The sequence below is a fragment of the Mus musculus genome, chromosome 6 (assembly GCF_000001635.26).
Source record: "Mus musculus strain C57BL/6J chromosome 6, GRCm38.p6 C57BL/6J".
Lineage (NCBI taxonomy): Eukaryota > Metazoa > Chordata > Mammalia > Rodentia > Muridae > Mus > Mus musculus.
In genome coordinates, this window is record NC_000072.6 from 67437996 (window position 1) to 67454003 (window position 16008).

Below are 16008 nucleotides of genomic sequence, written 5' to 3' on the forward strand. Positions count from 1 at the left end.
AACTGTTGACATAACTCCACGAGTTGGAATTACATAATCCCAGACAAATCATTAATTTTCCTTGTGACTTGTGATCTTCCCAGTAAAACTGGAAATCAGCCGTGCTTTGCTCAGGAATTTTTATGACTTGGTTACTGTTCTATTGCTGTGAAGGGACACCACCATCAAGGCAGCTGATAAGAGAAAACATTTAACTGAGGAGTTGCCGACAGTTTCAGAGAGTCCTTATGGGAACTATGGTGGCAGGCAGCCAGGTATGGATCTTAGAATAGTAGTTGAGTGCTCACATCTGACCTGCAAGTTGCAGGTACAGAGGAGAGACAGAGAGGAAAGAAAGAGTCAGATAGCTCTGGGTTCACCTCTTCCTTTAGAGGCCACACCTCTAATGCACAAACAATCCCAATAACTGGAGACTAAACATTCAAACGTAAAAGCCTATTGAGGCCATTCTCATTTAAACTACCACAATGAGACAGTTTTTCTAAAGCACTAGTGCTATGTTTTACATAAATTAAAGCCTCAAAAATTTTCTGTTGCTAGGCGGGACTTTTAAATAGGTGTCAAATTCTTACTATTATAGTTAGCTTTGGGAAAAATGTCATTACACATGGATATCCTTCTCTTATCTGTTGATTATTTCCCATATACTTCAAGCTCCATATCTCTAATATTTTTCAAGGCAGTGTTTCTATAAGTGGGTTTCTTTTGTCACAAACATTTATGAGGTTGTTTTTCTTACTTCTTCCTTTGTCAGTCTTTGTGTCAGCTAAGGACTGCATTATAAGAATTTAGATCAGCACAAGCCATTGGTGTTAAACGGGACCTCATAAAATTGCAAAACTTCTGTAAAGCAAAGGACACTGTCAATAAGACAAAAAGGCAACCCACAGGTTGGGAAAATATCTTTACCAATCCTACATCTGATAGAGGACTAATATCCAATATATCAAAGAATTCAAGAAGTTAGACTCCAGAGAACCAAATAACCCTATTAAAAAATGGGTTAAAGAGCTAAACAATGAATTGTCAACTGAGGAATATCGAGTGGTGGAGAAGCACCTAAAGAAATGTTCAACATCCTTTGTCATCAGGGAAATGCAAATCAAAACAACCCTGAGATTCCATTTCACACCAATCAGAATGGCTAAAATAAAAAACTCAGGTGACAGCAGATGCTGGTGAGGATGTGGAGAAAGAGGAACACTCCTCCATTGCTGGTGGGAATGCAAACTGGTACAAACCCCCTGGAAATCAATTTGTCAGTTCCTCAGAAAATTGGACGTAGTATTACCTGAGAACCCAGCTATACCACTCCTGGGCATATTCCCAGAAGATGCTCCAAAATATAATAAGGACATATGCTCCACTATGTTTGTAGCAGTTATAATAGCCAGAAACTAGAAAGAACCCAGATGTCCTTCAACAGAGGAATGGATACAGAAAATGTGATACATTTACACAATGGAGTACTATTTAGCTATTAAATACGACGAATTCATGAAGTTCTTAGGCAAATGGATAGAACTGGAAAATATCATCTGAGTGAGGTAACCCAATTGCAAAAGAAAGCACATGGTATGTTCTCACTGATAAGTGGATAATAGCCCAAAAGCTCCAAATAACCAGGATACAATTTACAGACCACATGAAGCTCAAGAAGAAGGAAGAGCAAAGTGTGGATATTTCTTAGAAGCCCTTCTTAGAAGCAGAACAAAAATACTCACAGGAGTAAATATGGAGATAAAGTATAGAACAGAGACTGAAGGAAAGGCTCCCCAGGAACTGTCCCACCTGGGGATTCATCTCATATATAGTTACCAAATCCAGACACTATTGTGGATGCCAAGAAGCTCATGCTGAAAGGAACCTGATATGGCTGTCTCCTGAGAGGCCCTGCCAGAGCCTTACAAATATAGAGGCGGATGTTAGCAGCCAACCACTGGACTGAGTGCAGGGTCCCTAACAGAGAAGGGACTGAAGGAGTTGAAGGGGTTTGAAACTCCATAGGAAGAACGATAATATCAACCAACCAGATCCCCCAGAACTCCCAGGGACTAAGCCATCAACAAAGAAGTACACATGGCTCCAGCTGCATATGTAGCAGAGGATGTCCTTGTCATGCATCAATGGAAGGAGAGGTCCTTGGCCCTATGGAGGCTCGAAAGATGCCCCAGTATAGGGGAATCAAGGGCAGGGAGGTGGGAGTGAGTGAGTGGGTAGAGGAACAGCCTTCTAGAAGCAGGGGGAGGGAGGATGTGGTAGGGTGGTTCCAGGAGGGAGGGAAACCGGGAAAGGGTATAACATTTGAAATGTAAATAAAGAAAATAACCAATTTAAAAAAAAGAGAACTTAGAGCTGACAGCTGTGTTGTTCTGATATTTCTTTCCAAAAGAAAGAAGAGTCAAAGAAAAAGATAATCTTCTTTTTCCATCCTTACTATTTTCTTAAAATATATATGTCTCCTTTTGGTCCCTATCTTTCTAATATTACTTTAATAATTCAACGGTGAAACAGCATTTAAGTGCTATCATCTCTGGGCAAACCCGTAATGGTAGAATTCAGTACCATCAGACCAAGGGCAAAAATTTGGTCTAGCGTTTACATACTGATTGGTAAAGTGAAGACACTGACCATAGAACATCAGGTAGGCATCAGAAGCCCAAGGAAGAAACAATGGTAACAACCAGCAACAAACTCACCATGACACTTGGAAGACTAAGCCAGATCAAGAGTTATTTTATGGATCAATGATCATATCATCCACATATATTATGGATGGCAAGGTATGCAGAGACACTGCCATGGGACTCTCTTAATTCAAGCATTCCTCCACTATAAGTAAGTTTACAGAGAAAAAGGAAGATGAACAAAGGCATCCTGTTGTGGCAATGAATAAGAGAAAGCAAAACAAAACTCTGTTCAGGAAAATTCCCCAAGCCATGTGGACCACATAGAGATGAGGGTTGGAAATCAAAGCATGTCAAAATTTTAGAGATAAGAATTTTACTTTTTGTCAAAGAGTCTTCAAAGTTCTAGCCTCCTTTTGGAGCTCAGTGCCTAAGTCTGAATAGTCTAGTAGCCCCTTGGAAGAACAGCTCATACTCCCACCCACTGACAATCTCTCTAGCCCTTAAGAACTCTTGAGTTGTTACTTATTAGGAAGAGGCCAGTGGTTTACCAGAAGAGAAAACCTCAATAAGAAGTCTAAATCGGTTCATATTTTAAGGAACACTGCATTTCTTTCACAGTTTATTAACTAGGAACCTACAAATTGTAATTCATCTTTTATGTGTGAATGACAAATCTCTAATTATAAATGAGGGAAAAATTTGGAAAGCACATTTTGTACAGTATAACTAAATTTGCATTACATTTAATAGCACATACATTGAACCCTTTTAATATGTTTTTCCCCTTCTTTATGCTCTAAGAATCTTGACGAATTAATGAGCACCTAAATAGTTGAGCTGGTGATGCCACAGCCAGTGACTTCACAGGAACAAAGGGAAATGAAGTTTCACAGCTTGCTCACACTTGCCTTCTTCTGGAAAACCGTCCAAATAGGTGCCTTCTCTGGGAAACTTCTACTGAAAGTTGCAGTTTAAGCACTAATTAGTCATTATGAAATTACTGCTTTTCCTTTGGCACTAACTTCATAAAAGGATTATGAAACTGGAGCCCTTTTCCATTACAGAGAGGCCTCTACAAACAGAGCGGTGTTCAGGGAAATGACTTGGTTGTCAGTATTGGTCTGCTACAAATTATTGACAGATTGTCCTTCTCATTTAGAATATTTTCTGTGCTTAGAGACCCCAGGGTTTTCTACAGCAAATGTCCAGGTTGGTGGATTAGAAGCTCTCAGCTGTTCTGAGTCTCGCTGAGGCCTTACAGCCAGATGAAACCAAATGTAGCAGAGATGGTCGCATGGACAACATTCCTGAGCACAGACGTGTGCAGAACCCAGGCTGCCAAGGACATCCAGGTAGGCAGACTCCCAGGAAAGTGGTCAGACAGTACCAGAGAGAATTGTTGAGATTCGCAAACAGCCTCTGAAGCCTGTTATTACTAAAGCATGGTTCCACACTTGTGTCTCCCAGGTTTGTTTGTTTGTTTGTTTGTTTGTTTAAATCTATGTTAGGTGTTTTTATTGAAGACACTAAGTAGCAGAGCCCCAGTTTGCCTCCAAGGCCTCTTGCCAGTGCGTGCTGCTTACAAAAAACACTTCTACCAGTGACCAGGTTGCAGAGCTGTTGACTCTTGCCCAGGCTTTCCCACAAAGTGCACTTTCATAATACAGCTGAACCTAGCTGAAAGATCTCAGAGGCAGAGCCTACACTGTCTTTTGCAAGCAGAGTCCAGATAAACCCAGTGCGTGTGAGCAGATCATTAAACTAAGCATAAATTCTAGAAAGGAGAGCAAAGAACTCTAAAAATATGTGTAGAAATGCTGGATTGTGTGTAGTAGATGACTACGTGGCCTTGGGAGCCCATCTTTTATTATATTTATATAAGCGAGACACTTGAGTCCCTGAAAAGTCAATTTGGCACCTCTGTTCTGAGTACCATCTCTCTTGCATTTGGTCTCATTTAGGTGGTGTTATCTTTGTTTCTTAGCTAAGGAGCCAAAGAAGAAGATGGGAACACTGAACAACGAGAGCTGGAAACTTGACCTGGGATGATGGTAACTAGTAATTCTCTCTATTGTTGGGGTGAGAGGATGGGTCTCATTATATATTCCGGGCTGGCTTAGAGTTCACTATGATGTCCAGCCTGTCCTTGAAGTCCTGGTGAGACTCATGCCTCCATCTGGAATTACAGGTTGTAGCCACCACACCCAGCACTTCTCTATCTTGACAGCTGGTCTGTCATTTAGAAAACTGTTTCTTACACTTCGGTTCTGGGATCAGCACAGGCATTTCCAGTGCAACTGGCCCAGGGCTCCCACTCTGAGAAACACTGTACTTGAGATAATTTACTCGACAGAAAAAAGTTGGAAAACTTATTATAAACTGAGCACGACTATTCTTCCTTGAACAATGTCTACCTTTCCCATGTGTTTTTCAGACCACTTCCTTTCTTATATCATCTCAAGGGTTTTGGAGACTCTTGGTTTCTCTCTCACCACTTCAAATTAAGCCTGCTTCCTCATGTAGTTATGACAAGGTTTGAAGGAGTTGATGGCATCTTATTTTCTCACTTGTGTATTTTCATAGTGAACCCTCCATTAAAAAGAAAACTTTGTTGGCAAGGTTCTATTACGGGCATGTTCAGAGCGTGCGGACAAGTGGCTGGGATCGGGTTGATGCAGGCCATCCCTAGGTCTCTGGGGAAGGCAAACAGCACAGCTGTTCTGGAACCCACAGCTTGAGCGAGCCAGGACTTGGTTATTCACCAGTTTTGTAAGAAAACTGGCAAGTGTTTGGGCCTCGTTGCTTTTATCCACATGGGAAACAATGGTTATGCTGCTTTTATAGGACTATGGCAGTAAAGGACAATTCATAGGTAAAAGGCTTACACAGGGCCCCACCCATACTAATAGCCAAGAAAGGTTAGCTATTATTAATATTCTGAAGACACCCAGTCTTACTATGTGACCTCTTGAGAATATGCAAGAACAAAGGAGAATGACTGTCTAACCGGAAAATCTTCCCCTATTCTGAGGAATTGATTGGCCTCTTTTTTTTTTTTTTTTAATAAAGCTTTGATTTCCAGTAAAAGTAAAGAGAAATGACATCTAACTCTTACTATAAATGAGCTGTTTCAGTTTCTCTTTGAGGTGGGTTTCCTTTTCAAACATTTAATTGTTATAGTTGGCAGTCCTGAGGCCTGAAACCAAGCAGCCAAGTGCTCTACAACTGGACCAATATCTCAGCCTCAGACCAATATTTGGCTGCTTGTGTCCTTCTCATTCATTCATTCATCCATTCATCCATGGGCAGGCTCTCACTACATAGCTTAGGCTGGACTTGAACTCAGAATCCTCCCGCCTCCCATGTGATAGGATTATAGATAGGCATGTGCAGCTATGCTCAGTGCCTAAGACCAGGCCTTAAAGGCAAGGAAAAGACTGTCTTCAGAGAGCAGCAATACAAAGACATGTATGCAGCCCAACTGGATATAATTTTGGAAACCAGTGATATACAAATAATAATTTTAGAAAATAAATCAGGAAAATCCTCTATAGAAGGGACATTATTGCTTCGACTGTTTAATAATAAACTCTTAGTTACTTGGAGTTTAGCTGTTGAAAAAGACCTTCATTATCAAGCAAACCAAAATAATTTCATGGCCACAGAATTTTTTTTTTCTTTTCAGTCACAAATCATGTCAATCCTCATCTATGTAGATTGCTTCTTCTTGTTTTATTTGTATTTGTTCTTATAAGGCAAAGAGACTTATGATGTAATTATTCTTTTCTATCTTCTTTACAGTAAAACTTCTCCACGGTATAGATCTTTTTGTCCATTGCTTGCTGAGGTCCTTAAACACTTATAATCCCTGCCATTATAAATAATGTTTAATTAACACAATAGTAAACTGCTTTTAATGGATTCTTTAAAAAGTTAATAGGGATTTTTCTACAAAACATTTTTAACAACTACTACTATCATTTTTCTAAGTCAGTAGAGCTTGTAACTAGTTCTAAACACTCATCCTTAGAAACACAGGTAAGTGTAGCTTGTGGGCCTCATATAAAAAGCTTCTTTCGAAACAGATGGAGACTACCACACTGGTTAAAATGCTGAGACTGGGTGACCACGGGGAGCAGAGTCCCAGTTAGTATCTCTACACCACAATCCCAATACCTAAAGCTCAGAAGACATGGTGGAAACGGGAGGAGAAAGATTGTGAGAACCAGAAAACCAAGATGTCTGCTGCAAGGTACTCTCTTTTAGACAGGGTCTGCTTCCATGGTCTCTCAACAATATGGCTGCCTAAATAAGACCTGCATAACCAGTACACCAGTTGATGTGCCAGTGAGGATTAAGGAAATTTCACAAGACCCCACTCCTAAATGAAGAGCCACAGGCAAGCAATGGTTTTTGAGGGAGGGAGAATTAGGTATTTTCTGAGGTAAGGCCCCTAGTAAGCTATTCATCTCAAATGGTCAGCTTCAAAGAATACATAAGTGCAACACTGAATAGTCTCAGTAGGATACACACACACACACACACACACACACACACACACACACACACACCAATAGATTATAAATATATAATTGCACAAGAAGGGGTCATGAATTTGAGAGGGAGAGAGGGGGTAGAAAGGAGATGTAAGAGTGGAAATGATGTAACTACAGTATCAAATTAACCATAGAATAAAAAAAAAAAATCCAATTTGACAACATACATCTTAAAATGTGCTTAATTCTTCTTCCCTTCCTCCCCCCACTCCTCTGCTCCACTATGTGAGGCTCAATCTGTGCATGGTCTGTATGTATGTATTATATGTGTGTTTAACTTTATGTATGGGTGATGTGTGTGTGTGTTTAACAATGCGTGTGGCGTATACATGGACATGCTTAACTGTGTGTATGAGCATGTGCTTGTGTGTGTGAGGATACTTACTTTCTTGTATATGCATGTGGAAGCCTGAGGCTCACATTCTGCATCTACTTCTCTTGTTCTTCACCTTAATTCCTTGAGACATGGATCTTTTATTGAACCTGGAACTCGTGGATTGGGCTAGACTGGCTGGCTAGGCAGGAGCTAAGATCTACCCTACCCAACCACTGGGATTACAAATACACACTGCTGCCCATGGCTTTTTGTGGGTCCTTGTTTCTGCACAGCAAGCACTTTACTCAGCACCAAATTTGCCTAACTCTTAATTTAATAATTCTTTTTTAGATATAAGAAACAAAAGTTTAAGTGTACATCAGTGTTAAAAAGCTTATTGATAATGATGAAATGAAGGAGCTAAAATTTTGTTTAAATAAGAAAATGGGGTCTGGAGAGATGGCTCAGCAGTTAAGAGCACTGTCTGCTCTTCCAGAGGAGGCAGGGTATATTCACAGCATTCCCATGTTTCATACATATTAACTTCAATTTCAAGGGATCAGATGCCCTCTCCTGGCCTCCTTACGCACTGTATGCATGTGCCACACAGACACATGCAGGCAAAACACCCACAAACATAAATAAAAAAATCTCAGAAAAAAAAAAAGAGAAGGAAGTGGTTAATTAAGTCATAGTATATTTACAAACAAGAATAATGTGTGGCCATGAAAACTCAGCAAGATAGACTACATAAGCAATCCAGAACACATTGCAATAGTAATCAGAAAAATGTAAGTATGCAGGAAATATAACATAAGTAGTACATAATTCTAAGTCATATAATAAATAAACTTACATTGTGTTTGCAAAGAAGAAAATAAATATTTCAGCTTTAATATTTTTACTTTCTCTGTTATTTTCACATTTTATCATTTAATGTATTACAGGAGGAATATACAACAAAAGAATCATCTGTGGTTCCCTTTAGCTAATGTGTGGAATGTATAAATATTTAGGTTTGAATGCTATTTTGCCTTCTAAGTGAAATTTTGCCTTATGAAGTAAAAAACTTTAAGCTTAGATTTTGGAGGTTTTTATTCCCTTCTACCCTAGGTGGAGAACCTTGGTTCTTAAACATTTGTGTTGGATATGGTGGCAAATACCTGTAATTACATCACTTGGAGAGCTGAGGCAGGAGGAGTATCACGAGTTAACGACAACCCTGTATTACAGGACAATACTCTGTCTAAACAAACAAATAAACCAGGCATGCACATACACAAACACACACACACACACACACACACACACACACACACACACACACACACACACACACGCACACACACACCATTTGTTTGCCTACCCTTAACCTGTAGAGGGGCCAGAAAATCTGCCTTTCCACTTTGACAGATCTGAACTACAACAACAAACATGAGACTCCTGAGCAGTGGTGAGAGTTCTCAGTGTTTGAGCAACTCAGTGCCATGACCCACAAGCAATGTGCTGTCTATCAAATCATGATTTAGGTTATACATTTACAAAATGGTGCTGGTTACACAACACAAATATGGTGAATGTAGAAAACAAACAAGCTTATAGAGATCAGTACTTTGCTAATTTCAGTAAATTATGCTTAGTTAAACTGATTTGAATATTTATTTAAAAAGAATTGGGTTACTTGTGGCTAGAGAGATGGGTCATCAGTTAAGGGCTCATCTAGAGGATCTGGGTTCAATCCCAGCACTCACACTGTACTTCACAACCATCCATAACTCCAGTTTGAGGTAATCCATAAGGTGCAAACACACAAACATGTAAACAAAGTACTCATACACATAAAACCAAAATAAAATAAAATTAAAAATAACTTAATTACCAAAGAAATCTATTTTATATCCTATGTAAAGTCTCAAGAAGTTTTACCAATATCAAGTTAAGACTGAATAAATTAAAAGAGAGAACTGAGAACTTGAAAATTATTCCCTGAATTACATAGCATTAAGATTTGGAAATCAGGATAGGATCAGAGGTGAGGAGGGCACAACATCTGGGACACAACACCTGTCCCAACACCGGAAGTAACTGGGACCAGAGAGACCCAGGCACCCAGGAACTCTGCCTGACCAGTGGCACAGGTTCCTTCTGGTGTGGGCTGGTGCCCTGAGCAGACCTTGGGTGTGAACTCTGCAGCCAGTCCCACAACACCCAGAGGAAACTCCACTCCGAGGAGCTCTAACATGCCCAGGACCACAGGATCCTAGGATCCTAGGAGCATGGTCACACAGGGATCTCAGGGTCCCAGAGGCAGCTTGACTCCTGGGAGCTCTGACACACCCAGTATCTCAGGATCTCAGGATCCCAGAATCACAGGATCACAGAGACAGATGGACTCTGAGGAGCTCTTACACAACCAGGATCACAGGAGGGACAGGCTCCAGCCAGACATAGTGAGGGCAGGTACATTAGTGATGCCAGTGATGATCAGATGGCAGGAGGCAAGAGAAGGAACAGAAGCAACAGAAACCAAGGTTACTTGTCATCATCAGAACCCAATTCTCCCACCATAGAAAGTCCTGGATACACCATCACACCAGAAAAGCAAGATTCAGATCTAAAATCACTTCTCATGATGATGATAGAGGACTTTAAGAAGAACATAAACAACTCCGTTAAGGAAACACAGGACATAGTACTATCAGAGGATCCTGCAATACCTCTCCTGGGCATATATCCAGAAGATGTCCCAACCGGTAAGAAGAACACATGCTCCACTATGTTCATAGCAGCCTTGTTTATAATAGCCAGAAGCTGGAAAGAACCCAGATGCCCCTCAACAGAGGAATGGATACAGAAAATGTGGTACATTTACACAATGGAATACTACTCAGCTATTAAAAAAATGAATTTATGAAATTCCTAGGCAAATGGATGGACCTGGAGGGTATCATCCTGAGTGAAGTAACCCAATCACAAAGGAACTCGCACAATATGTACTCACTGATAAGTGGATAATAGCCCAGAAACTTAGGATACCCAAGATATAAGATACAACTTGCCAAACGCATGAAATTCAAGAAGAACGAAGACCAAAGTGTGGACACTTTACCCTTTCTTAGAAATGGGAACAAAACACCCATAGAAGGAGTTACAGAGACAAAATTTGGAGCTGTGATGAAAGGATAGACCATCTAGTGACTGCCATATGCAGGGATCCATCCCATAATCAGCTTCCAAATGCTGACACCATTGCATACACTAGCAAGATTTCGCTGAAAGGACCCAGCTATAGCTCTCTCTTGTGAGACTATGCCGGGGCCTAGCAAACACAGAAGTGGATGATCACAGTCAGCTATTGGATGGGTCACACGGCCCCTAATGGAGGAGCTAGAGAAATTACCCAAGGAGCTAAAGGGAACTGCAACCCTATAGGTGGAACAACAATATGAACTAACCAGTACCCGGGAGCTCTTGTCTTTAGCTGCATATGTATCAAAAGATGGCCTAGTCAGACATCACTGCAAAGAGAGGCCCATTGGACTTGCAAACTTTATATGCCCCAGTACAGGGGAACGCCAGGGCCAAAAAGGGGGAGTGGGTGGGTAGGGGATTGGGGGAGTGGGTATGGGGGACCTTTGGGATAGCATTGAAAATGTAAATGAGGAAAATACCTAATAAAAAAAAACTGAAAAACAATTAAAATGGAGACAATTAAAAAAAAAAAAAAGAAACACAGGAGAACACAGGTAAACAGCTAGAAGCCCTTAAAGAGGAAACATAAAAATCCCTTAAAGAATTACAGGAAAACACAATCAATCAGGCGAAGGAAGTGAACAAAACAACCCAAGATCTAAAAAATGGAAATAAAAACAATAAAGAAATCACAAAGGGAGACAACTGTGGAGTTAGAAAACCTAGGGAAGATATCACAGATGCAAGCATCACCAACAGAATATAAGAGATAGAAGAGAGAATCTCAGGTGCAGAAGATACCATAGAAAACGATACAGCAGTTATAGAAAATGCAAAAAGCTAAAAGCTCCTAACCAAAAACATCCAGGACACAATGAGAAAACCAAACCTAAGGATAATAGGTTTAGAAGAGAGTAAAGATTCCCAACTTAAAGGGCGAGTAAATATCTTTAACAAAATTATAGAAGAAAACTTCCCTAACCTAAAGAAAGAGATGCTCATGAACATACAAGAAGCCTACAGAACTCCAAATAGACTGTAATTTCCAAGTAGAAATTCCTCCTGTCAGATAATAATCAAAACACCAAATACACTAAACAGAGAATATTCACAGTAGTAAGAGAAAAAGGCCGAGTAACATATAAAGGCAGATCTATCAGAATTACACCAGCCTTCTCACCAGAGACTATGGAAGCCAGAAGATCCTGGACAGATGTCATAAAGACCCTAAGAGAACACAAATGCCAGCCCAGGCTACTATACACAGCAAATCTCTCAATTACCATAGACAGAGCCAAGACAAAACCAAATTTACACAATATCTTTCCATAAATCCAGCCCTACAAAGGATAATAGATGGAAAACACCAACACCAGGAGGGAAATTACACCCTAGAAAAAGCAAGAAAGTAATCTTCTGTTCATAAACTCAAAAGAAGATAGCCACACAAACATAATTCCACCTCTAACAACAAAATTAACAGAATTAACAATCACTTTTCCTTAATATCTCTTAACATCAATGGACTCAATTTCCCAAAAAAAGACATAGACTAACTGGCTACGTAAACAGGACCCAGCATTTTTCTGCATACAGGAAACATACTTCAAAGACAAAAATAGACACTACCTCAGAGTAAAAGGGTGGAAAACAATTTTTCTAAGCAAATAGTCCCAAGAAACAAGCTGGAGTAGCCATTCTAATACTGTACTCAGTATTAGAATGGCTACTTCAACCAAAAGTTATCAAAAAAGATAAGGAAGGACACTTCATACTGGTCAAAGGAAAAATCTACCAAGATGAACTCTTAATTCTGAACATCTATGCTCCAAATGCAAGGGCACCTGCATTCATAAAAGAAACTTTGCTAAAGCTCAAAGCACACATTGTTCCCCACACAATAATATTGGGACACTTAGACTTCAACACCCCACTCTCAGCAATGTATAGATCATGGAATCAGAAACTAAACAGAGACACAGTGAAATTAACAAAAGTTATGAACCAAATGTATCTAACAGATATTTATAGAACATTTCATCCTAAAGCAAAAGAATATACCTTCTTCTCAGCACCTCATGGTGCCTTCTCCAAAATTGACCATATAGTTGGTTAAAAATCAGGCCTCAACAGATACGAGAAGATTGAAATAATCCCATGCACCCTGTCAGATCACCACAGACTAAGGCTGGTCTTAAATACCAACAAAAACAACGGAAAGCACACATACACATGAACACCAAACAACTCTCTACTCAATGATACCTTGGTCAAGAAAGAAATAAAGAAAGAAATTAAGTGCTTTTTAGAATTGAAAGAAAACGAAGACACATCATACCAAAACTTATGGGACACAATGAAAGCAGTGGTAGGAAGAAAACTCATAGTTCTAAGTGCTTCCAAAAAGAAACTGGAGAGAGCTTACACTAGCAGCATGACAACACACCTGAAAGTTCTAGAACAAAAAGAAGCAAATACACCCAAGAGGAGTAGATGGCAGGAAATAATCAAAGTCAGGGCTGAAATCAACCAAATTTAAACAAAAAGAACTATACAAAGAATCAACCAAACCAGGAGCAGGTTCTTTGAGAAAATTAACAAGATAAACCCTTAACCAGACTAACCAGAGGTCACAGAGATAATATACAAATTAAGAAAATCAGAAATGAAAAGGGAGACATTACAATGAACTATATCTTAAAATAATTATTCTGTTTGTTGAATATTAACAGTTGAAAATATTAAAATCATGTTCACAAACAAACAAGCAAAAAATGATTTGGACATCAGGGGGCGCCAAAAGAACTTGACTTGTTCAGCTCCTTCCACTTGAAATCACAGATCACAGTTATCAAGCTGTTACAGTAAGGATGATGCCGTTAATGATGTGAGCATAATTAAGCCAGATGTGTTCTTTTTGGAAAGCGACAAAAGCCTGGCATATAAACTATACATAAACGGCATACCTCTGGTCCATGGATGCATTCCGGAATATAATGAGAATTATAATTGACCTTATCACTTGCTTACAGTTGAAATCTATTTCACTAAGAAGGCATTATTGTGTGGCGTGATTCAATGTATGTATGTGTAATTATTTATAATAGGAAGGATATCTTTTAAATATCTATCAGCAAGGTCTTTTTTTGAGAAGCCTTTAATCCCACAGTTAAATGTTTTTGGTTCTTTCTGGTTCTTTTAGTGTAGTGATAATTAGTGTTTCTTCACATTATTTGATTTTTAAAAAAATTTTGGTTATATATGTATAAATATGTATATATGTGTGTGTGGTGTAACTCAATGATACTTTCCAAAACAAAGACTGATAGAAAATCAGTGTAGGAATTGTCACCCCAATGGTGTGTGGAATCAAGAACCCTTTGTGGGAGAAGTGGGTTAGTGTATTGAAACCTAAGCCTTACCAGGTGGTTTAAACCATTTCACAAGTTGTCAACTTTACAAAGCTAATTTTAATGATTGCTGATTTCAATGTTATTATTTTCCACAGAATAGCTTCTCTCAATGATAGCAGGCAAGCTGAAAGAATGCTAAGAAAAGAGAGATCAAAAGGAAAGCTGCAGAGAACACAGCATTGGATCATACCCACCTGTCTGGGAAGTTTGGTGGACAAAGGGGGAACTCCAAGGCTGCCAGTTTCTTTTACCAGTTTCTTGGGAAGTTTGGTGGACAAAGGGGGAACTCCAAGGCTGCCAGTTTCTTTTACCAGTTTCTTGACATCGCACTTGAAATACATACTTGCTGTCTGGCTCCAGGTAGAATTCTGACTGCTGTACATATGTGAAATTGGCGTCAAATTCTTTAACCTAAAAAAGATGCACAGTGGAAGTGAAGTGATGTGGTGGAAGACCTATGGGACACCTATTAGAGTCTGGGCACTTTCTAGAGCCAGAGAAAGCAAGCAAGAGCAGAGCACTTTGCATAAAACCTACACAGCCACATGCAGGCTTTAAAATTAACCATACTGGTTTACATTTGACAAGCTTGGAAATTTCCAGAAATTCCAAACTATAATACATTTTACACTTTGGAATAAGTTGTTCCCCCCCAGGAGGGTTGGGGGATTTAATTTTAATGAATCATAGTATTTCTTTGTAATGGGTTTCTTTGTGTGTGTGTGTGTGTGTGTGTGTGTGTGTGTGTGTGTGTGTGTGTGTTAGGGTCTGATGAAGTACAGGCTGGCTTCAAACAATATGTAGCTGAGGATATTCTTGAACTCTGGTTCATCTTGTTCTCACCTCCCAGTACTATGGTTTTGGGGATGCCCAGTTGCCCAGGTACTTGGTGCTGGAGGTTGAATTCAGGGCAAGAATTAAATGTAACTTTCCTGAATGATAGAAATATCTCATTTGTTTGTGAATAAATTAGAAAAAAAAATACTCAGAAGCTAAATTGTTAAGTTGGTCCTTATTAGAGATTTATATAAACTGCATAACATGTATGAATGCGTGGGTGAAGTGATTGAGAGCAAAGAAAACATTCAAGAAGAAAGGTGAACTCTGAAAATATTCCTGATCTATTTCCTATTTCCTTCCTGTTGCATTTTCAGAGTTCAGCTTTCCTTAATAGGAAGGATGAGACCCAGTGTCGTAGCCAAAGTGATTGACTAGGTACAAATGGAATGTGTTGTCTCTACCCAGCCAGAGAGTCTAGTCACTTGATCAACAAGGAGTTTTATCTGCTTTAAAAGAGTGATAGAAACACATTAGCTAAATGGGTCCCCAGTTCTTACTCTCATCACATCCTCAAGGTCACTCTTTCCTTCCTCCAAATACAAGACCTCTTCTCCTGCTGCTTGAAGTTAGAGGCAAGTACACACATTGACTCAAAACTGTGCTCTAAACCTTCCCATATCTTTGAAGCATGTATGACGGGCACACTACCTCATGGCTTTGAATTTTCCTCAGACAATCCATCTCCCTCACTGTGCACCTTGAGCTCCTAACCTGAAACCTTTCATATAGTACCAAAGCCCATGAGGGGGCTCAGCTGAAACAGATGCCCTTTGGGACCCCATTGGCCCCTCTACCCTTACTGCTGCTTCTCCACACCCTACACTGGCCCCATCTTCCTTTGGTGAAACTCATCTTTGGGACCATTGCTATCTGTGGACAAAGTAAAAATTAGTGTTAAGGCAGGTGCCTCCGCTGAGCTAGGGTTAGAGCCCATTACTCAGTTTTGGGGATGCCAAAACTCAGCTTGTTTTCCTGGGTGTGTCAATGGCCACATTTTTGGGAGGAGATCAAGAAGCAGAGGTGGGTAGGCTTCCCTCACTTGTCTCCACTTGCTTGACTCA

General features: G+C 39.8%; 1 protein-coding gene across 1 annotated transcript in view; it reads right to left on the reverse strand.

Moving 5' to 3' along the window:
* Il23r (interleukin 23 receptor) overlaps positions 1-16008 on the reverse strand; it is a 68924-nt gene that overhangs the window by 15064 nt on the left and 37852 nt on the right. The window contains exon 7 of the mRNA NM_144548.1: positions 14302-14518. Within this exon, the coding sequence (NP_653131.2) occupies positions 14302-14518 (217 nt within the window). The remainder of the gene's footprint in view (positions 1-14301; positions 14519-16008) is intronic.